At 38.7% G+C, this 25,242-nt stretch overlaps 1 protein-coding gene across 1 annotated transcript in view; it reads right to left on the reverse strand.

The window, feature by feature from the left end:
• Positions 1-25,242, reverse strand: part of LOC128561963 (antigen WC1.1-like) — a 137,695-nt gene that overhangs the window by 93,140 nt on the left and 19,313 nt on the right. Inside the window, exons 2-4 of the mRNA XM_053556610.1 lie at positions 23,393-23,713; positions 4,988-5,296; positions 4,590-4,907 (exon numbers count right to left, since the gene is read on the reverse strand). Of these exons, the coding sequence (XP_053412585.1) occupies positions 4,590-4,907; positions 4,988-5,296; positions 23,393-23,713 (948 nt within the window). The remainder of the gene's footprint in view (positions 1-4,589; positions 4,908-4,987; positions 5,297-23,392; positions 23,714-25,242) is intronic.

The following is a 25,242-nucleotide window of genomic DNA, read 5'->3' on the forward strand; positions in this document are numbered from 1 at the left end:
CCTGTACTGCAGAAATTATTCCAAAAAATTGAGGAAGAAGGAATCTTCCCCAACACATTCTATGAAACAAACATTGACCTGATACTAAAACCAGGAAAAGACCCAAACAAAAAGGAGAATTTCAGACCAATCTCACTCATGAATATAGATACAAAAATTCTCAACAAAATCCTAGCCAATAGATTACAGCTTATCATCAAAAAAGTCATTCATCATGATCAAGTAGGCTTCATCCCAGGGATGCAAGGCTGGTTTAACATATGCAGGTCCATAAACGTTATCCACCATATTAACAGAGGCAAAAATAAAGATCACATGATCCTCTCAATAGACGCAGAAAAAGCATTTGATAAAATCCAGCATCCTTTTCTAATTAGAACATTGAAGAGTATAGGCATAGGTGGCACATTTCTAAAATTGATTGAAGCTATCTATGACAAACCCACAGCTAATATTTTACTGAATGGAGTAAAACTCAAAGCTTTTCCTCTTAGAACTGGAACCAGACAAGGTTGTCCTCTGTCACCTTTACTATTCAACGTAGTGCTGGAAGTTCTAGCCAATACAATTAGGCAAGACAAGGAAACAAAGGGAATTCAAATGGGAGCAGAGGAGATCAAACTCTCCCTCTTTGCTGACAACATGATCTTATACTTAGAGAACCCCAAAGACTCAACCACAAGACTCCTAGAAGTCATCAAAAAATACAGTAATGTTTCAGGATATAAAATCAATGTCCACAAGTCAGTAGCCTTTGTGTACACCAATAACAGTCAAGATGAGAAGCTAATTAAGGACACAACTCCCTTCACCATAGTTTCAAAGAAAATGAAATACCTAGGAATATACCTAACAAAGGAGGTGAAGGACCTCTATAAAGAAAACTATGAACTCCTCAGAAAGGAAATAGCAGAGGATACTAACAAATGGAAGAACATACCATGCTCATGGATGGGAAGAATCAACATTGTTAAAATGTCTATACTTCCCAAAGCAATCTACCTATTCAATGCCATTCCTATCAAAATACCAACATCGTACTTTCAAGATTTGGAAAAAATGATTCTGTGTTTTGTTTGGAACTGGAAAAACCCCATATAGCTAAGGCAGTTCTTAGTAATAAAAATAAAGCTGGGGGCATCAGCATACCAGATTTTAGTCTGTACTATAAAGCCATAGTGCTCAAGACAGCATGGTACTGGCACAAAAGCAGAGACATAGACACTTGGAATCGAATTGAAAACCAAGAAATGAAACTAACATTTTACAACCACCTAATCTTTGATAAACCAAACAAGAACATACCTTGGGGGAAAGACTCCCTATTCAATAAATGGTGTTGGGAGAACTGGATGTCTACATGTAAAAGACTGAAACTGGACCCACACCTTTCCCCACTCACAAAAATTGACTCAAGATGGGTAAAGGACTTAAATTTAAGGCATGAAACAATAAAAATCCTCAAAGAAAGCATAGGAAAAACACTGGAAGATATTGGCCTGGAGAAAGACTTCATGAAGAAGACTGCCATGGCAATTGCAACAACAAAAATAAACAAATGGGACTTCATTAAACTGAAAAGCTTCTGTACAGCTAAGGAGATAATAATCAAAGCAAAGAGACAACCTACACAATGGGAAAGGATATTTGCATATTTTTAATCAGACAAAAGCTTGATAACTAGGATCTATAGAGAACTCAAATTAATCCACATGAAAAAAGCCAACAATCCCTTATATCAATGGGCAAGAGACATGAATAGAACTTTCTCTAAAGATGACAGGCGAATGGCTAACAAACACATGAAAAAATGTTCGTCATCTCTATATATTAGAGAAATGCAAATCAAAACAACCCTGAGATACCATCTAACCCCAGTGAGAATGGCCCACATCACAAAATCTCAAAACTGCAGATGCTGGCATGGATGTGGAGAGAAGGGAACACTTTTACACTGCTGGTGGGACTGCAAACTAGTACAACCTTTCTGGAAGGAAGTATGGAGAAACCTCAAAGCACGCAAGCTAGACCTCCCATTTGATCCTGCAATCCCATTACTGGGCATCTACCCAGAAGGAAAGAAATCCTTTTATCATAAGGACACTTGTACTAGACTGTTTATTGCAGCTCAATTTACAATTGCCAAAATGCTGAAACAGCCTAAATGCCCACCAACCCAGGAATGGATTAACAAGCTGTGGTATATGTATACCATGGAATACTATTCAGCCATTAAAAAAAATGAAGACTTTACATCCTTCATATTAACCTGGATGGAAGTGGAAGACATTATTCTTAGTAAAGCATCACAAGAATGGAGAAGCATGAATCCTATGTACTCAATTTTGATATGAGGACCATTAATGACAATTAAGGTTATGGGGGGGAGGAAAAGCAGAAAGAGGGACAGAGGGAGGGGGGTGGGGCTTTGGTGTGTGTCACACTTTATGGGGGCAAGACATGATTGCAAGAGGGACTTTGCCTAACAATTGCAATCAATGTAACCTGGCTTATTGTACCCTCAATGAATCCCCAACAATAAAAAAAAAAAAAGAATTACATGCTGGCTTGGGGGCACCTTGCACAGTGGTTACAGCGCGGGCCACATACACCAAGGCTGGTGGGTTCGAACCCCACCCGAGGCCAACTAAACAACAATGACAACTGCAACAAAACAATAGCCGGGCATTGTGGCAGGTGCTTGTAGTCCCAGCTGCTTGGGAGGCTGAGGCAAGAGAATTACTTAAGCCCAAGAGTTTCAGGTTGCTGTGAGTTGTGATGCCATGGAACTTGACTCAGGGTGATGTTCTGTCTCAAAAAGAAAAAAAAAAGGAATTACATGCTGATAAAAGAAAGTGTGGAAAAAACTCTTAATGATATCAGTCCTGGGAAAGAATTTATGAAGAAGACTCCCTTGGCAATTGCAGCATCATCAAATATAAATAAATGGGACCTGTTCCAGTTAAAAAGCTTCTACACAGCTAAGGACACAATCAACAATGCAAAGAGACAACCTTCAGAGAGGGAGAAGTTATTTGAATGTTATGAATCTGAAAAAGGGCTAATAACCAGAATCTACAAATCTCAAGCAATTCGACAAGAAATGAAAAAACAAACCCATTCACTGGGCAAGAGACATGAACAGAATCTTTTCCCAAGAGGACAGATGAATAGCCAAGAAACTCATGAAATAATGCTCATCATCCCTAGTCACAGAAAAATGCAAATTAAAAACACTTTGAGATATCACCTAACCTCACTGAGAATAGCCCGCATCACAAGGTCCCAAAGCTGTAGGTACTAGCATGGTGTGGTGAGAGGGGAACACTCTCAAATGGAAAGGAAGAGACATTTACACCTCTGCACTGCCTCTGCACCCCCTTCTCTCTCACCTCTTCTACTTCATGAGAGGAACTCACTTCCAACTCTCTTTGGAAGTGCTCTAAACTTTCTCTTTATTCTTCATAAATAAAATTTCTCTTTGTTACACTAAAATACATGCAAATTACTTTTACTTCTATTCACGCTGCCTGTGAATTATTTTCTGTTTCCATTCATTTTTGCCTACAGTTACCACAGGCCTCGTTTGAACTTTCTAGTTCAGCTGAGTAATTGGTCAGTAAATTTAATTATTTAAATTTAAATAATATTTAAAAAGTACAAATATTATATATCAATTAAAAAAAGAATTGAAGGCCAGACATGGTGGCTCATGCCTATAATGCTAGCACTCTGGGAGGCCAAGGACGGCAGATTACTTGAACTCAGGAGTTTGAGACCAGCCTGAGCAAGAGCAAGACCCTGTCTCTACTAAAAAGAGACAAAATTAGCCAGGCATAGAGGCGGGTATGTATAGACCCACCTACTTGGCAGGCTGTGATTAGGAGGATAACTTGAGTTCAGAGGTTGAGGTTGCAGTGAGCTAGGCTGATACTACTGCCCTCTAACTTGGGTGACAGAGAAAAACACTGTCTACAAAAAAAAATTTTTTAATTGGAAGGAACTCAAAATTCCACAATCAGTTGAAGGGATCAATGTGCATGTTCATGTGGTCATTCACTAGAATATTCTACAGCAATAAAAATGAAGCATTTCTATAAACAAAACATAGAAGAATCACAAACATAATACTGAGTCAAAAAAATTACCAGCAAAAGAGAATATACTCCATGATTTTACATACCATTCAAAAAAAAACTAAAAATATTCTACAGCTGTAGAAATTAGGAGAGAAGAAAATGCAAAAAATTGATGGCGCAGGAAGGTGACTCCCAGTTACTGCTAATTTTCTCTTAGTTACTCTAGTTTGAGTCACGCAACTGTGTGCATACTATTATGATTTACTGAGCTACAGTTGTTTCTACACTATTCCCTATTCATTACATTTAAATAAAAACATTTTACTTTTAAAAGATATGGTCTCCCCTAATACTTCCTGCTTGGGCTTAAAAAATGAATGAGCAATAAGAAGAACCATTTTTCATCAAAAAATGTCTCACTTTTGAGGTCAGTTTTCCACATTCTCTGCTCTTAGAGATATTTCCTTCAATAATATCCTGAGTACAAGTCAGCCGTTAGCTGTCTCTTACCTGAGCAGATCACAGAGGCCGTGTTAACATGGTTACAGTCTGGACCAACCAGAGTAGTCACAGGGCAATGCCACAGGGAGGGCTCAGCCCCCGAGCAGTGAAATTGGTCTTTCCAGATCCTGTTCCCTCCTTCCACAAAGAACTTTCCTTGTGGGGTAGACATGGCAACTCCACAGCTGAGCTGACGGCAAAGGACATTGGCATTGGCCATGCTCCAATAGGAGGCACAGAGTGGTCTCCAGTGTCCAGAAATATTCATCTCCACTTGTCCCTCACACTGGGAAGAACCATTTTTTATGAGCCGGACTTCTGTGTACTCTAGAAGGAGAAGACAGGCAGCAAAATTTCATGTTTTTCTTACCCTATGCTAGAAAATTAACTGGTGTCCTGAGTCTCACCTGAACAGACGATTTGAACAGCTGCACTGTGGTGGCAAGTTTCTCCAGGGCAGGACACTCTTGGGCAGAACCAGAGGCCAGACTCCTTCCCCTCACACTGGAACTCTTCAGCCCAGATCTGTCCACTGGCCTTTCTGAAGGACAAATTCCCCTGGACAGACTCAGCCTTGCCGCACCCCAGCTCTGCACAGATTACCTGGGCATTGGGGAACCTGAAGTTCCCATCAGAAACTGGAATCCAATCTCCTTCAGAATTCACTTCCACTTGCCCTGAGCAGGGTCCATCTCCTCCAACCAGACGCACAAATCCTAATGAAAAAATAACGAACACATGGTTTCTCATTCTATTTTTCTGATAATTTTTCATGGCAAAAAAATTCCAAGAATTTCTTAAGTAAGCTAAGTGGAGAAAAAGTTGTACTCAGATGAGTCTAGATGCTGAGAAAGCTCAGAGTCAAAGAATTTGGGAGAGAGAAGCACTCATAGTCCTAGCCATCTACATTGAACCCCTAGAATTTGTTAATGAACCAGGAAAAGAGTGAGTTTTCAGTGGGAGTAAGAAGGCAGTTGAGTTTGCTGATCAGTTCACACTTGGGATTTTTTTTCTGAGATATAAGAGTCTTAGAAAATGCTAAGGGGGCTCAGCACCCATAGCTCAGTGGTTATAGTGCCAGACACATACACTGGGGCGGGCAGGTTCAAACCCAGCCAGGGCCTGCTAAACAACAGTAACAACTGCAATAAAAAATAGCCAGACATTGTGGTGGGTGCCTGTAGTCCCAGTTACTTGGGAGGCTGAAGCAAGAAAATCACTTAAGTCCAAGAGTTTGAGGTTGCTGTGAGTTGTGTTGCCACAGCACCCTATCAAGGGTGATAGTGAGACTCTGTCTCAAAAAAAGAAAAGAAAAGAAAATTTTAAGGGTGTTAATTATTAACTTTAATCCTATAATTATGCTAACTATATGTTCTTCTATTTTTTGGATTCTCCAAATAAGGTGGTGTCCTGCACAAAAAGTGGGGTGAGAGGAAGAAAGCAGACCACAGATTTTTTATTATTTGTAAAAGAGTTCCAAACTGCCAGAGCCCCCGTATGGATTAAAGACATAAATATAGGGGAAAATACTTGCTAAGAAAATTTTAGCACATTTCATCACCCTCTTCTTCCCACATTCACCACTTAATTCTGCCATCTCTTTCCCAATTCTCCCTCTACAGCAAGGAAAAAAACAATCTTAAAAATAGAGGTTCTTTATCTAATAAATGCAATCAATGTAACCTGGTTCTTTGTACCCTCATTGAATCCCCAACAAAAAAAGAAAATAATAATTAAACCATTGAAATACTAAAAGAAAAGATTGGAAGGTTTTTAAAAAATACAAATGGATGGAAAAGAGAATAGAAATGGGAAGCAACTGCCACGTAATTCAAGTATAGGTGCATTGTGTGGCAGGTAGAGGTAGGATTACTGGAAGTCTCTTTGTTGTTGAAATTATTAAGATAATGGAGAATTTATTAAGAACAGATAAAGAGAATAAGTGAACTGGAGTTTACATTTTAGGGTTCTTTTTTTTTTTTGGCCGGGGCTGGGTTTGAACCCACCACCTCAGGCATATGGGACCGGCGCCCTACTCCTTGAACCACAGGCACCGCCCGGAGTTTACATTTTAAAGATGATCTAGATCAGGCGTCCTCAACTGCGGCCCACAGGTCACATGAAGCGGTGTGAATTGTATTTGTTCCTGTTTTGTTTTTTACTTCAAAATAAGATATGTGCAGTGTGCATAGGAATTTGTTCATAGTTTGTTTTTTTTTTTTAAACTATAGTCCGGCCTTCCAATGGTCTGAGGGACAGTGAATTGGCCCCCTGTTTAAAAGGTTTGAGGACACCTGATCTAGATCGTAGTACAGAATAAAGAATTTTTTTCAACAATCAAAGAAAGAGTAAGAGCTACCGATCAGTTAGAAGTATAATACAAATGCTCTTACATCCAAATAAACCTATCATAAGTTTAAAATATCATCAGTCAAAAATGCATTTAATACACCTAACCTATCAAACATAATAACTTAGCCTACCCTGCCCTGAATGTGCTTCAGCACCTTCAGAACTGGCACTTGTTGCCTCACTACTGATCTTCACATTATGAATATTATGATGCTTTGGAAATGTTAAAACCACCCATGACTTGCTGTAAACATTTGCCTATACATTGCATCATAAGCATGCTCTTTTAGTCTATCAAGACTATTTTTTGTCTTAGCTCAGATAGTCAATAGGCTAAGCAGTATGCACTTCTGTATCTGGTCTTCTACCGACATGAAATTTTTCCATATCATCAATTGGCCCCACTCTTTTCTTCTTAATGACAGTGGATTAAACTACTGCTAATGATTTCATTGCATCACTAATTCACTTCTTATTTTATGGGATGGTTGAGATCATGGATTGCAGAAGTCCTAATTCACGTACAGTGGTCATTACAGCTTGCTGCCCTCATGCTGGGAAATTATCTTTTTTCTCAAGAGCAATTTCCTGCCTCTTCTTTTCACCAGAAGCAGGACAAACAGATGGGCATTTTGTGGACCTGATGGAATGTAAAAATGCAAAGCAATATGCAAGACACACTAGCAACATGATACCTTATAGAGTATTAGTTGTTCACCCTCATGATCACATGCTGACTGGGAGCTCTGATTCACTGCCTCTTCCCACCAGCACCAGAGAGTATTGTGTGGCATGTAGACAGCCAATAGAAATGGCAAAAGGTCAGAATTCAAAATTCAAAGTATGGTTTATACCAAACATATACCCATTTGCACCATTACAAAGTCAAAAAATCGTAAGTCAAACCACCATGAGGGACTGTCCATATTACATTGACTGTTTGATTTTTAAAAATTTCAGCAGTAGAAATCTTTTTTGTTATGTGAATGAATTGCATCAGGATGAAGTCAGGGCTTTCAGTGTACCTGTCACCAGAATAGTGAACTTTGTACTCAATAGGTAGATTTTTATCCGTCACCCCCGCAACACTCCCCACTTCTTAGTTTCCAATGTCCATTACTGTTCTTTATGATCACATACATGTATATCTCTCATTCAGCACCCACCTATAAGAAACAACATGTGGTATCTGTTTCTCCATTCTTGAGATACTTCACAAGTACATAGCACTCCCTTTTCACCACAACTGCACCAATGTTATTATTTGCTCACTTTTTTTTTAGATAAATCCAGTCCTTTTAAATTTTTTCAAAACATAAAAAGGAAATCCTCTGAATGCCTTTTTTGAAGCCACAAAATATTGATAAGAAACTTAACCTGGACAACTCATCAAAAGGAAACATTACATCAGTCTCTCTTAAGGAAATTATCCAGAAATAAAGTATGAGCAAACCGAGTAGAAAAATAAAAGTGGGATAAAAGAGTGCAAGAATAATTTGATATTTAAAATTGTATTGATTTAAAATAGCACATTAATATGGCAAGGAAAATTTCTACTCATTGCTTCAAATGATGCCAAATAAGACCTTTGATAAAATTCAAATTAAGATAAAGTGTTTGCAATTTTTGTTCTCAGTGGTAGAACATTGCAATTGTTTGCTCACTTTAAATAATGGTAATTCTAACAGAGATAAGTGGGCATTTCAATGTGGTTTTAATTTGCATTTCCCTGGTGACTAGCAGTGTTGATCATTTTTTTCATATGTTTATTGTCCATTTGTCTATCTTATTTTGACAAGAGTTTGTGTCTTTTGCCTAATGTTTGATGCGGTTATTTGATTTTTTTTCTTACTGACTTATTCATATTCTGTGTAGATTCTAGATATCAACCCTTTGTTTGATGTACCATATGTGAATATTTTCTCCCATTCTTTAGGTTATCTATTTACTCTGCTCATTATTTGCTTTGTGGTATGGAAACTTGTTAGTTTAATTATGTTCCATCTGTTTATTTTTATTTTTTCTGTATTTGCTCTTCGGGTCTTATAAATCCATTGCGTAGGCCATGGAAATTTTAAAACCAAAGTAGACAGACCAAATAAAAAACACTGATAATTTAATCATCTAAAGAATGTTTATTGCAGCTCAATTTACAATCGCCAAAATGTGGAAACAGCCTAAATGCCCAACCCAGGAATGGATTAACAAGCTGTGGTATATGTATACCATGGAATACTATTCAGCCATTAAAAAAAATGGAGACTTTACATCCTTCGTATTAACCTGGATGCAAGTGGAAGACATTATTCTTAGTAAAGCATCACAAGAATGGAGAAGCATGAATCCTATGTACTCAATTTTGATATGAGGACAATTAATGACAATTAAGGTTATGGGGGGGAAAGCAGAAAGAGGAACAGAGGGAGGTGGGTGAGGCCTTGGTGTGTGTCACACTTTATGGGGGCAAGACATGATTGCAAGAGGGACTTTGCCTAACAATTGCAATCAGTGTAACCTGGCTTATTGTACCCTCAATGAATCCCCAACAATAAAAAAAATAAATAAATAAAAATAAAATAAAGATTCAAGAAAATGAAAAAAAAAAAGAATGTATTTTGAAAAGAATGAAAGGTGACAATGAAAAAGTTTTAAAATGACATAAAGTACATAGGGTGCATCATGGAAGGCTACAGGTGAAGTTTACTAAGTGTAGAGTATAAGGGTTTAAACACAATAATTAAGAAAATGCCATGAAGGCTATGTTAACCAGTTCGGTGAAAATATTTCAGACTGTATATGGAACCAGCACCTTGTACCTCATGATTGCATTATTGTACACAGTTATGATTTAATTTTAAAAAATGTCATAAAGTACAATTCCCTGGTTTCTGAGCATGCTTATGATAACTTATACATGTGTTAGAGTTCTTTCTGGCCAAGGACTGTGACTGTCTGGGTCTGAAAATGTTGAGACAGGTAGGACTTAAAACGTTCTTAAAGAATGTTCTAACAGAATTAAAATATACTACTGAGAACAAAAAAAACAATAGAAATTATACGAAGGAAGGAAGGAAGGAAGAGAAAGAAAGAGAGAGAATTAAAGCATAGGCTTGACTACTAATAAAAATGAAGGGGAAATTTTTCAACATATTAAAAGGTGACAGAGAAGATGATATGCTTATCCTTTGTTATTTATCCATCTCTATCTATCTGGAGAGACTCTTTTAGGACCTCTAGCATGGTCTGTTCAGGAGGTTGGTCTTAAGATTTGCATCTTAATAAAAACACTTTTTATATTAATATAAACATGTTGTTACATTAAAATTATATATTCTGTATTAATCCCACCAAATTATAAGCTCAGAAAGGTAAAAAAAGAAACATTTCTTATATTCCATCTCATTAACTTAACATATGTTAGAACTCGGGGATAGGACTCTGAAGCAGCGCTATGAAGAATCTCTGCAAGAATCCCACCATTCTTCCTTGAATGAAAAGTCCAATAATAGACTTCCTGCTGAAATAGTCTGTTAAATGCCCCCAAGAACAAAACTCATGGGACTCATATCTCCTCATGGCACAGTTTTATACTGGAATAAGGGAACTTGGTGTTACCAATTAAAAGACAGAATGAACACCACCACTGTGACAGCTAGAGTCACAGGTACAGAGGGTAAAACCTCGAATCACAGAGGATTATTCTCAGGCCCTAAAAACTATGGGATTTGCCTTCCTGGATTTTGATATTTCTTTAAACTAGTAACCCCTTTGTTCCTTTCCTTTTTTCCTATTTAGAATAAGAATGTATGTAACCATTAGACTATTGCTGGCCCATCATTGTATTTTGGGACTAGATAACTTGGGAATATATAGCCTACAGTGAAAAAGGAAATTTTACTTAGGGTGATTCATACATACATTTTTATCCATACATTATTTAGATTATATAGATAAGTACATTTGAGGCAGTTAAGCTGATGGTATTTAAATGAGATTTTGGACGGAAAGTTGATTCTGTAATCAGTTAATATTTGGGGAGATATTGGCATAGGATGAGGGTATTTTACATGTGAAATGGATGTGAATCTTTGGGATCCAGAAAACAGATTATAGTAAGCTGAACAGTGATACCTCCTATGATGTCAGGCTCCGATACTTGGAACCTTAAATTTTACCTTATTTGGAAAAGGTATATTTACAGATGTGACTAAGTCATAAACCATGAGATGGGGATAATGTCCTAGATAATATGATAAACACTACTTGCCATGAAAAGTTTCCTTATTGTAATTCAAGCAGCTAAGGTGCCAGCCACATACACCAGAGCTGGTGGGTTCAAATCCAGCCCAGGCCTGCCAAACAATGACAGCTACAACCTAAAAATAGCCCAGCATTGTGGCAGACACCTGTAGTCCCAGCTACTTGGGAGGTTGAGGCAAGAGTTGGAGGTTGCTTTGAGTTGTGATGCCACGGCACTCTACCCAGGGCAACATCTTGAGGCTCTGACTCATTAAAAAAAAAAAAAAAAAAGTGTCCTTGTAAGAGAGAGCCAGAGAGAGACTTGAAGATGCTGACATTGAAAAATGAAGAGAAGTTAGCCATGAACCATCCACCACCAGAAGCTGAATCAGGCAAGAACCAGAGCCTCCAAAGGGAGTGACATTTGTGACACCTTGATTTCAGGCCTGTGATACTGCTTTGGGACTCACTTCTGCCCTCAAGAAGTGTAAAAGAATAACTTTCTGTTGTTTTAAGCCACTAAGTCTGTGACCATTTGTTACAGAAGTCACACAAAACAAGAAAGCATCATGAAAAACTAGTAAGAGAAAATGCCGAAATTATATAATAGCTTGTATTAATCTAAACCTTCCACCAAAAACAACTGTTAAAAACATCTGTGTATAAGTTGAAAGCCCAAGACCACAAGGACAAAAAAAAACAACAAAGAAGGTAGCCCTGAGTTCTGCATAAAATGTCCACTTGACGAATTTTCTGACTCTAGTTGAACATTTGTGGAATCAGTATCCAAGAAAATAATTAAAGCATTATCTGGGAGCTTTCACATTTCCACAACACTGGACAGAAAAATTAGAGTTCATGGCTGGGGAAAAGGTGTGACAAAAAGGCAAAAGAAGATCTCTCAAAGTCCTGCAGCTTTGTTTAATAGGACTAAACAAGACCTACAGTAAATGATATTCTAGATCTTCCCTGACAAAACAAGCATTTAAGGGATCAAAGTGATATTCGAGCAATGTAGCAACCACTCAAACGTAACTACAAAACTCTGAAAAAATTAAGACATTGTAAACATGTAATCATCCAACAACACTCAGCAGTCAATGAAAAAAACAATAGACACTCCATAGAGGAAAATTTGAGCATTTTTTAAAAGTGATCCTTCGTCCTCCCTCACTTGTAAGAAAAAGACCCATTCCACTCTTTTGAATGTAAAAGTAAAAATAAAATAATAAAAAATAAAGTAAAAATGCTATCATTACAAACAGATCCAGAAAATACAGAAATGATTGAATTATTTCACAATGTTATTAAACCACTAATATGAATATACTTAAAGATTTTAAGGAAACATAAAAATAAAACAGAGAGGAAAAAATAACTAAATGGAACTAAAACAAAAAATAACCAAATGGAACAAAACTAAAAAAAATAATATTTAGAATGAAAAATTATCTGGATTAGTTTAATAGAAGATTACATAATGCAGAATTAAAGAATTGGGAAGTTAAATACATAGCAATAAAAACTAAACTGAAGCATGCAAACAAAAGGCAGAAAATTATAAATAGAAATAGTGATAAGTGCAGTAACAAGAGGGCTACTATTGACTTGCTAACAATATGTCAAAAGGAGGATCATTTTCTTTGGGTGATATGCCATCATCAAGCCATGCTGATATCCATTTTTAGACGCCAGTAGCAAATGATATCAATGGTTGGACTTCCTCAATAGTTCAAGTTTTATTTCCTTTTGGAAAAACATTGTAATTTGGATTTTTTTTTTCTTTCTTTTTAATTCATCAAAGGTTTGCTGCAGAGGCTGTAATCCTTCAGTGATTATAAAGGTGACTCAACTGCTGTATTTTATTCAAGTATCATACTCTGTAATCTTCTCCTTTAATGTCTATGCTATTCAAAATGTGGCCTATTTCTCTCTTTTTTTTTAGAGAGACAGAGTCTCACTTTGTCACCCTCAGTAGAGTGCTGTGGCGTCACAGCTCACAGCAACCTCCAGCTCTTGGGCTTAGGCGATTCTCTTGCCTGGGGCAAGAGAAGCTGGGACTACAGGTGTCCACCACAACACCTGGCTATTTATTTTTGTTGTTGTTGCAGTTCGGCCGGGCCACGTTTGAACCCACCACCCTCCTTATATGGGGCCAGGGCCCTACTCACTGAGCCACAGGCACCACCCAGAATGTAGCAAATTTTAGTAATGTCCACATTGCTGGCTCTGCTCCAGTGTCTTCTACTTCATCTTCTTCTTCCTCTGCAGATGACTCCACAAGTTCTTCCAGTTCCTCATTGGTTCATACTCCTGATGACATCAATATGTTCTTCCACATCTTCATCAAGCATGTCAACAAACGACAAACACTTCACTAACTTGTGTTGCTATGTGAACAAAATTTTAAAACTTCTCCATCTATCCCTAGGAAGGCTTTAAAACTAAATAAATCTCCATCCATGAGTTAATTCTTCTAGCAGGCATGTGCAATTCCAGATTTTAATTCAACATTCAATGTTATCATGTGAGCAATAGTGAGTGATTTCCTACATGGTGTTGTGTCCAGAGTAAGGTTCTGCATCAATTGCTGATCAAATACCAATCTGGTGTATGTGGTCTTGACAAAATTGTGCATGCTTGACACAGTGAAAATGATGTCATATTCTAGATACTGAACTGTAAAAAATACAATTCAACATCTGCAACCTTGAGAGAGAAGTCTCTGAAAATATAATTATGACCATCTCAAATGTATTTTTAACCAAGTGTTGATTCACCATATCCAAAGTCAAGGTCCACTAATCATTCCCAGAGACTGACAAATTCTATTGCAAATCCCATCATAGTCACCCCATTCTTCCCTGGAAACCTTGTGATTTAAGCCAACTTCCAGTATCTATAATCAGGACCACTACAAACCACCAATTACTGGACATGAAATGCAGTATAGCCCATGTATTTTACTCTAATGGATTTATAACATTAAATGCATAAAAAAAGCCTCTTTTTTTTTTTTTGCAGAACTAGGGTGTAAATTCTGTATTTCATAATATGTATAGTTCTAAGACATATACAAAATGTTTTATTAAATGCTAAGGATAGATTTATTGTGCTCTCCTAAAATATTGAAACAATGCCTTCTCCCCATGAATTACATATAGATGGTATTTGTAACAGAAAATGTTTCTCTAATTTTTGAGATGGATCATGAAAGTCTTGACAAATTTTGGTCATTTGTTAATTAAAAGTATATTTCAGTGAACAAATATCCAATATAAGTAATACATTTGGGCCAGATGAGCTTACTGACCAGAGACACCAGCTTTCAGACTGTCTCTGAAAGAAAAGTTTTCAATGAAAAAGAAAAAAAAAAAAACAAATAATCATAGAATGGGTATAATTCCAAGGGGGAAATGCCTGAACCCACAAGAGATTCCACAGAAAGAAATTGCAGACAAGAACAGGAAGGAGCAAGATACCAGCAGAAGACAACTCCAGAGAGACTTCTAGCCCAGGGAGAAGGGTAAGTGGAGCAGTTTGCTTCTCTCTCCCCCACATCTCTGACAGTGGGAAGGCTTCCAAGTTGCTGGAGAGACTTTCTGCCCACTTGAGCCCAGCTGCTACCACCAAAGAGGTGGAAACCAATTGCTTGTGGACAAGGCATGAGGATCTCAGCCTCCCTGGAGCACTTCCTACCCTGCAGACCTGAGCAGAGAAGGCAGGTGCCATATTGTTTCTCCATTCAGCATGTGCCTTTGTGCTCTCCAGGGATCTTCAAATCCTCAGGTTTCACCCTGCTCACTTCTTCACAAATATTTCCCAACTCCTGCCCAGACTACAGGATCCACAGGGTTCCAACAGGTCCCAGGTAATTTCCGTGCATCCAGAGTCTGCACATTGTGGGCAGATGCCTTCCCAACCAGATGGCTAGGTTTCTTCTATACATACTCTTTTGTGCTCCTTCCCTCCCCCACCCATGGCTACTGAGAGACACAGTTCATCTGTATCACTGAGATTTCCACAGTGGGATTCAAGCCTTTCCTCTTGGGTGTCCTGCAATGAACTGAGGTATGTCAGACTATGAGCTCTCTGCTTTCCAGCTTGCCCTGGTGCTGCGTACTTGGCTGCTCCATCAGACCCAGGCATGCCCTAAAGGACAGGGTTAGCAAACTTACTCATGCATCCTGTGTTGAGTCAGGATGGGCACACTTCTCCCTAACATGGTCTGGGATTAACCAATTGGATCTAGGAGGTGAGAGAGCCCATGTGGGCAGATTAATGGGGAGAATGAAATGTGGGTCAAAGCTGTAACCTGCTCACAGGAAACTCCTTCCACTATGGGAGGGCTGTACTCTCAGCTTGGGCTGGAATCCTGGGCAGAGAACCTCCTGACCCACAGCACAGTCACAACTGTGGCCTGGGCTCAACCCTACTAGTGGTTGCTTGTGAGGAGACTGTGGAGCAGGGGATGGAAAAGAGGAAGGCCCATGGAAGGTTTATAGTCTGTGAAGTGCAGATGGACCTGACTCTACACACAGATTTTCTGCTTTGGTGGGACCACTTCAGCCTCTCCCTAGTAGAAGAGAGGCAGCCAGAACCTGGAGTAGATTTTTAACCCCAGCCACGGCAGCTAACTAGTCTGTGTTTGTGGAGGTTGAGGGCAAATTTCCCCAACCCAGCCCCACCTTAGCTACACAGAGATTAAGGGCTCTTCAGGAAGCTCCAGGGACCCCAAAAACCACTTTGGGTATTCAAGTGCTTCTTGTGACAGACTGTACCTGGTACAGGACCCAGAAACAGAACTGCAACTTGTTCCACCTGGCAGGTGGCACCAGCTAACAGAGAGGTTAACTTGCAGGTCATTTATGCCACCTATGACTCAGACTTATACAGTAGTGGGGAGTGCCAGGAGTGGCTATTTGGAGGAAAACTTACCTCTCCCCACAGAAAATCTGTGCTATTAGATAAAGATGGAATGAACCCAGCCCAGTGCTTAAACACTTAATGTACAAGTGTTTAACCTCTTCCACTGTTAATTACTCTACCAATCTGAAGAGCTTGTCCTGACACTCCTACTACTAGCCTCCCCCCAGAGGCCAGAAAAGGAATTGCTGCTCCTGCTGAAGTTTTTCAAATCCCTTCAGGTTTACACAACCCAGCTACAAACCGCCTTCCTCTTCCCCACACTTTTGGTTGGTGGTGATGGAGGTCAAGAAACTCCTTGGGACCTACAGGAGCCCTCCTAAAGCTTGGAGCACTCAATTACTCCACTTGTGGACCAGTGTCTACCACAAACACAAAAGAACATCTAGGCAGCTGACTCCCTCACAGAAACATGAACCAATAACTGGGAGAATAATTATGTGGCCCTGCAAAGCAGATTCCACTCAAGCAAACAAAGTGCGGCTGATTCATGCTCACAAATATCACCTGCCATCACAGAGACTAAACTGGGGAACCTAACCCAAGAGGTTCATTAAACCTGATATAGCAACCCATAAGGCGAACAGAAATTCACAACATGTATCAATACATGAACTTTCAATATATGTGAATGGCTTAATTCCACACTGAAAAGATATAGGCTGGTTGCAAAATACAAGCCAAGTATCTGCTGTCTCCAGGAAACACATATAATCCATAAATACTCACACAGACACAAGGTGACAGAAGAGAAAAACTATTCCATGCAAAGGGAAACCAAAATAAAGTGAATGTACCCATTCTCATATCAGAGGACACTGACTTCAAATCAACAAAAGTAAAGAAAGACAAAATGGTTACTACACAATGGTGAAGGAAACATTTCAACAAGAAGACTTAACAATCCTAAATATTTATGTACCTAACATAGGAGCACCTAGATTCATAAATCAATTTCTACTTGATTTAAACAAAATGATAAATAGCAGCACTATAATCGTCAGGGACTTCAACACCCCAGTGACAAAATCAAGACAAATCCTCCAAATAGAAAACAAGCAAATAAAAAAATGGACTTAAATAGAACTCTAGAACAAATGAGCCTAAGAGACATTTACAGAACATTTTACCTCAGAACTCAACTGTTCTTCTCATCAGTTCATCAAACATTCTCTAAGATTGATCACCTCCTAGGCCACAACATGTGTCTCAAAAATTTAGAAAAATAGAAATTATACCATGCATCTTCTTAGGCCACAGTGGCATAAACTTAGAAATTAATTTCAATAGAAACATTTACCCCTACATGCAGTCATGAAAACTAAAGAACTTATTGCTCAATGATAGTTGGATCAATGAGGAGATAGATGGAAATTAATGATTTGAATTAAATGATAATAGGGACACAAGTTATCAAAATGTGTGGGATATAGCAAAAGGAGCCCTGAGAGCAAAACTCATAGCCTTAAATACCTACATCCAAAGGACAGAAAGATCACAAAACAACAATCTAGTGGATTGTCTCAAGCAACTAAAAAGGAAGAGAAAACCAATCCCAAACCCACCAGAAGACTAGATAGATATAGTCTCAGGAAATAATTTATGAAGAAGTCCTCAAAAGCAATCATGGCAGCAACAAAAATAAATAAATGGGACTTGATCAAATTTTAGTTTCTACACAGCCAAGGACACAGTGAACAGGGCAAATAAACCACCCATAGAATGGGAGAAAATATTTGCATGCTATACATCTGATAAAGGAATAATAATCAGAATCTACAAAGAACTCAAGCAAATCAAGAAAAAAAATCAAACAACCCCATTAAAAAGTGAGCAAAAATATGAATAGAAAATTTTCAAAGACAGTCTAATGGCCAACAAACACATGAAAAAAATGCTCAACATTTCTAATAATTAGAGAAATCAAAACCACAGTGAGATATTACCTAACTGTAGTAAGAATGACTTTTATTAAAAAGTCCCAAAACAACAACTGCTAGTGTGGATATAGAGAAACAGGAAAAATTATACACTTTTGGTGGAACTGCAAACTAGTACAACCTCTAAGGAAAGTAGTGTAGAGATACCTCAAACAACTAAGAGTAGACCTCCCATTCAGTTTAGCAATCCCACTGCTAAGTATTTACCCAAAAGAAGAAAGGACATTTTATAATAAAGACACTTACACTCAAGTGTTTATGGCAGTACCATTTATAATAGCAAGAATGTGGAAACACTCCAAATGCCCATCAAAACATGAGTAGATTAATAAAATGTGGATATATACCATAGAGTACTACTCAGCCATTAAAAAATGGTGATTGAGTATCTTTTATAACAACTTGGATGGACCTGGAGACCATTCTTCTAAATGAAGTATTCCAAGAATGGAAAACCAAATACTATATGTACTCAGTACTAAATTAGAAATAGTCAATCAACACTTATGTGCACCTAAGGAAGGAAAACTCAAAGGGAATCAAGTAGGTGAGAGGAGAGAGGAAAAGTTGGGTTAATTCACACCTAATGTTTATGCACCTATTCTGATAAAGAGCACACTTATAACTTTTGCCTGAAATGTACAGAATAAGCTATGTAACCAAAATATGAGTACCTCTCTAATGTTCTGAAATTTTAAAAAAACAAATTATATAATGCCAAAAAAATCCTGCATATTGGTCAGGTCCCATTTGCTTTACATGTATTTGAATCACAACTCAAATGGAGTTAAGCAAAATGATAATTTATTGATTCTCCAACTTGAGGTAGCTTTCAAAATTAGAGTTGTGAAGCCAGAATAAAATAATGGCAGACAGGATTTGTTCATATTCGTTCTCTCTCTCTCTCTCTCTCTCTCTCTCACACACACACACACACACACACACACAATTTTACACAGAAACACACACACACATATTGTTCCTTTCCTTATCTCCGTCTTCTTTTGTGAACATGTTACAGGTGTGTTCTTGCCATATAACAAGGAACATCTCCAAAATTCCAGGGTAATTCCAGGAAAAAGTTTGAGCAGTTCACACTTGAGGTGTGTGCCCAACTGTTGGACAATTACTATGCCAGAGATTTACACAATAGAAGGATCCATCAGAGCCTGTGGTGCTTTGGTCTCAGTCAGGGTTAAAGCAAAGAAGCAGAAACAGTAGTAAACAAACATGGATTTATTACAAGGAATTGACTTATACAATTTGAGAGGCTAGAGAAGCAAGTCCAAAGTCTGTAGGGCAGGCAGAAACAGAAAAGAAGCCCCACAAATATAAGCCAAACTAAACTGTTGGCCACATGCAGAATCTCTCTCTCTCCAGGGAAGTCCTCGGCCCTTCTTTTTTTTTTTTTTTTTTGCAGCTTTTGGCCAGGGCTGGGTTTGAGCCCACCACCTCAGGCATGTGGGGCTGGCGTCCTACTCCTTTGAGCCACAGGCACCACCCTCAGCCCTTTTTTAAGATCTTACAAATGATTAAGTCAGGCCCACACAAAATAATCTCCATAACTTAAAGTCAAGTGATTAAAACCTTTAATTACATCTGCAAAATCCCTTCACAGCAGCACCTAGATGGTGCATGTTTGATTGGCTAAGAAAGAAGGTGTGCACATGCTCCAAAGCAGCCGCTGCTTTCAGTCCAACTCTGATGAGAGCCTTCTCTTATAGACCACCCCACTTGAAAATACCCTAGAAATGGAAGTTTGGAGGATGTTGTATAGTGGAGCCAAGTTGATCTACCACAGATTTATCCCCTGCCCGATCTGAACAATGTAAACAGTTTAACAATCTTAAGCAGTTTCAGTGGCACTCTTCTTATAAAATGAAAAATTATAATGAAAGAATTACTAAGTCCCTCCTAGTAGAGAACTATATAAGTGATGGTCTCTGAAGCTTAAGATACATTAAGAAATTCTATCCCTGGAAGGGTGATGTGGAAGGACTTGCACTATAAGAAATTACAGTTATTAAAACTGTATGGTCCTTAAGTGAGAATAGCCATCTAGAGGAATAAAACATAATATACACTTGAAATAAGCACAAATGATTATAAAAATCTCATATATCTTAGAGTGGGAAAAGAATGAATTGTCAATAATGACTATAAGTAGTACTCTACTTATAAAAACTTATATTCCACCTTAACTTTCAAATCAAAATTAATTCTAAATGCATTCAAGTTAAAAAGTAAGAATTAATCATACGGTTCTCAAAGAAAATGTAGCTGCATGTTTTTATATTACAGTAGGGTGTGAATTTTCCAAATGTTGAGGAAAAAATGTAAATCATAAAGTGGTAGGTTAATATATTTGATTATAATAAAATTAAATAGGCTGGGTGCAATGGCTCATGCCATTGTAATTCCAGCACTGTAATCTTAGCACTTTGAGAAGCTGAGGAGGGTGGATTGCCTGGGACCAGCCTGAGCAAGAAGGGGATTCCATCTCTAAAAAAAAATAGCTGGACATTGTGGTGGGCACCTGTAGTCCCAGCTAGTTAGGAGGCTGAGGCAAGAGGCTCTTGAGCCCTAGATCCTCTTGCTATGAACTATGATGCCACAGCCCTCTACCAAGGATAACAAACTGAGACTCTGCCTCAAAACTAAATTAATTAATAAAAATTAAATTAAACACATCTATGTTGGGAAATAAAAATATTGTAAAATTACTACAAAAGTTACAGACTGATAACTGAAATCTACAACTGTTAAAGAATTAATATGTATGATATTATGAATCCATCAAAATAATTATAATATATGCAAAAAATACTAATTGGACAATACACATCTAAAAAGGCTATTTATCCTCTCCAAAATCAAAAGCTGCAAGCTAAAATGAATAGAATCTTCTGCATTCCAGCCCCCATTCTTCCTGTTTTCATTAAGTAGTAGCATTCAATATTCCTTTGATAATGAAGACTGATTGCCCATATCAGTAGAATCATTGCTTACTTTCCATTTAGTGTAGTGATAAGAGGACTCTAAAGAAGTTAGGAGGCATTCACCATTCTTAGTTCAATAGAACCATTTGGGTTCCCTTGCTGGAACTATTTTTTACTTGGAAAATATATTCTTTAGAGCCATGGTTATTTGCTAGTAAATTATTGTGGTAACAGTGAGAGGGTCCATTCCTATTTGTTTTCCTTGTGTACCTTCACAGAAGCAGCCGAAGCATCTATTGATATCATGGCCACTTTGTTAATGAGCAAATCACACAAGGACACTGGTTTCTGGGGAAACAGACTGACTGACTCTACCCAGAGGGTGGTCATCCTGTTCACCAGCTTATTAAAAGTCTCCTTAATGATATTGTCCTTTGAGGAATAGTTACATGTGTCACAGAATTTCTCTTGCTCTGTTCCTACTTAGAGATGAACATCCACTTATCTTTTCACTCAGCACCTTTGTCTCCAATTTTTCAAACTTTTCTTTCTAAGTCCCTGAATTTTAGCCTAACTATTGGCTATTGCCTGTGAACAAACAGAGACTACCCTGTCTCTAAAAAATAGCCGGGTGCTATGGCAGGCACCAGTAGTCCCAGCTACTTGGGAGTCTGAGGCAAGAGTTTGAGGTCACCTAAGCCTAAGAGTTTGAGGTTGCTATGAGCTGTGACCCCACAGCATTCTACCCAGGGCAACATAGTGAGACTGTCTCAAAAATAATTTTACATAATTTGACAAGTGAATATTTTTCCATTTTAAAAAATTATCTCTCATATTTATTGTTGGGTGGCCTCATTTAAGAACTCTGTATTAAGAACCAATTATAAGGGGATTACACAATATACCACCTAAGAATTTTAAACTCTCAGATGTAAACAGCAAAACCCTCAAAAATTTATGATGTGTTTCTGATATTCACATCTCTAAAATAATAATGGGGGGAAAGTATATCACATAATTCAATAATTATGAAATTTTTAATTAATTTTAATAAAATTTCATAATTTTATTTGTTGTCCTCATCAGAAGCATAGGACCTTGTCTTTGGTGATTTTTATCTTCCACAGAAGGTGTCTGTGAGGATGTGAGTCTCAAAAAACTTACCTCAGCAAGATCCTTAGCATGCTTCCCAGGGATTTATTGAGGGAGAATTGGCCAAAGTCTCCAGATAAAGGGAACAAGGTGGAATTTACACCAGTGACTGCTACACAGCTCTTCTTTTACTTATTTATTTATATAAATGGAAATCATGTTGTTGACCATAAAATTTCTGTAGACTTTTCTAGCAGCAGCTGCAGGCATGTCAGCACCAGTGCCTCATAACTCCCAAGAGACACTAAAGCCCACATTCTAATCTACCTTAGTCTAGACCTATAGAAACTGAAAAGGGACAATGTTATCAGGAATCAAAGGAACAAAATAATGGACACTAACTTTGACCACACTGTTCATTATATAATGACTTAACTAATAACTGTCTAAAATGTAAAATATGAGAACCCCAACAACAAACAACAATAACCAGAAAGCTAGACTGGCTGCCTTGTGCCTTCAAGACAGACATTCCTTGACTTGAAGCTTTGGGGAAGGGGCCCAGGTGCTCATCCCAGGCAAGGACAAAAATACTCCTTAGAGGAGCTCACATCTGAGACGTCAAAGAGGGCTAAGGTCTTTGGGTTGGTTCCAGGAACCCTAAAGCCCCAGACCAGACTCTCTAACTAGAAATTTTGCACACAAACAAGAGTTTCATGGCAGGACTTGGATATAAGGGATGTCCTACATTCTTCTGAGAAAGAAAGTTTAAAAATTATTTACCCAAAAAATGCATTTAGCAACCCTTTTCTGGGTTCTCGGAGACTTGACCTCTCTCCTTGTCCAAGCTTTTCTATATTCTAGATCAAGCCTCATTTCAGGACCATGAGAATACAAGGTAAACAATCTACCACCAAAACAGGACTGAACATAAGTTACACATCTTCATTCTTAGAAAGTACAGAAGGGGAAATTGAGACTCAGATCTCCTTTGATACCTAAGGAAACAGACCTATGGAGGTTTCAGTGTCTTAGAGTAAATAGATATAGAGCAGCTTTTAGCACACAGATCTGCTGCCTTCCACATCAGTCTCTTCTGACCCGACCTCTTTGCCCCTTCAGACACATCATAGAGATCTGAAGAGTCTTGGGACCCATACATTTAAAAGCATTATGCTCCCTTTAGCCTCGGAGCTCTGGGAATTTCTCTGTGACTGAGGTCTCAAGTGTGCTCACAAGGCTGTGATGCTATGCCCCTAAATGTTCTAGAGCTGAGACTGAGGCTGTTTCTGCTGGGGACCCCACCAGACAAGACAGGCCTTACCTGAGCAGACCACTCCAGCAGTCCAACTACGGGAAAAGCCAAATTTTAGATAGTCGTCAAAAGGAGAACGTCTACAGTGATTGACATTTGGCTCCTTGCCTTTGCATAAAATATAATGAAGCCAAATGGGTCCAATCCCAGATCCAAAATGAGGTCCTTGGAGAGCCCTAACAGCATTTCCACATCCCAACTGTCTGCACACCACCTCTGCGGCCTCCAACTTCCAGTGATAGCTATCCACTGTGCCCCATTCTCCTTGGTGCTTCACCTCCACTCTCCCCTCACAGCGGTGGCCTCCATTCTCCAGCCTTAGCTCCACATCTGCAAGAAGAAGACACAGAACACATGACACAGAAAAGTCTTAGAAAACCAAGCAGTGGTATGATGGTAATATTTTTAAATGTACTTTCTGGGGGCAAAAATCCCCAATATATATCATTTGGTGATTTCTGTGATGTAATTCCCACCATAGCCAATTTTAAGCTGCTAATATGGCATGCAGTTGGAAAGACTCCACAATTATGTGATTTCTGTGGTCTTTTATGGTGATGAGTTAAAAATCAAAGCCCAAACTAATACCCAGATAAGAATCTAACAAATGACTCTCTCAACAATAACCTGAGACACCATTTGAAAAAGACATGGCCTTTCATGGAATTAGAGTCAGAGTTTGAATCTCTAGATGATCCAGAGAATACCCAATACTGCACTTGAAGTAAGGTGTTCACTATTAATAATGCCACAAAAATTATGGAAGAATAAAAACAAAATCCTCTCTAAAAGAAATGACCTTTACCTTAGGCCTCAAATTACTTCTATGAACAATTCTTATAAATAAAATTGTTATGCCCAGGAGTCTCTCGAGGACCATACCACCAGACAAGCCAAATTTAAAGAAGAGTTCTTTTATTGAACAGCCGGTGACTGCCTCAGTATCCCAACACGGGGTTTCTGAGAGTGAGGCAAGAGAGTAAAAGCAGACCTAAATTCTGTCCTAGTCACTCTGTACAAGCATTAGCCAGACAGTATGTAACACTAATTACTACCTCTACTACAGCAAATGTCTCTATTATCTATATGCCCTTCCCATGGTATATGCTGGACCTATGTAGCAACCTTGTAACTTCCCTAACCTTCTGTCACCTTTGAGGATAGGTAGTCCGGTACCAAGGGTGTGGGCCAACCTGACCTTCCCCTGAATCACAAGACTTTCACATCTCACATCTCTCATGTTCTTCCTGACTTTCATGTACACCCAAGCCCTAAAAATGTATAAAAGAAAGGCAAAGGTTGAGTTTCAGGGCTTGGTTTTTAGGACACTAGTCCACTGAGTCTCCTGGCCAATGAATAAAGCTGCTTCCTCTTCCAACTGGTGCCTGGAGTCTTTTGTCTGCATAGGTTTCCTGCTACATTTTTTGGTTCTCTGACCTGGAAGAGAGGCTTGGTGGCAAACCATGCAGCCAGACTCTTTGGGTCAGGTTTTGCCTGCCCCATGGACCACCCCTGCAGGGAACTCCAGTTGGTTTAGCAATGCAGTCCTCAGAGCACTCCTGGGACCAGTTCTCCCAAAGGAAGTCTCGTCAAGACGGAACTGTCTAGGTCACTGCAGAGGGTCACTGCAAAAGGCTGAGCACAGGGAGGAACCAGCAACAGGTGGTGACAGGATGTCCAGAGTATTGTAAGATTTGCTGGGGCCCACTACAGTTTTAGTGGAAGAAGGAGTCCAATCAACTCCTTGTGCATTAGGTCGCCAGCAGGCAGGCACTGTGTGAAAGAGTGCAGTGTGAGTGTGCATCTCAGGAGGGATACCCTGGGTGGAGATGGGAAACGAGCAAGGGAAGCCCACCACA

Source organism: Nycticebus coucang, chromosome 12, assembly GCF_027406575.1.
Source record: "Nycticebus coucang isolate mNycCou1 chromosome 12, mNycCou1.pri, whole genome shotgun sequence".
Lineage (NCBI taxonomy): Eukaryota > Metazoa > Chordata > Mammalia > Primates > Lorisidae > Nycticebus > Nycticebus coucang.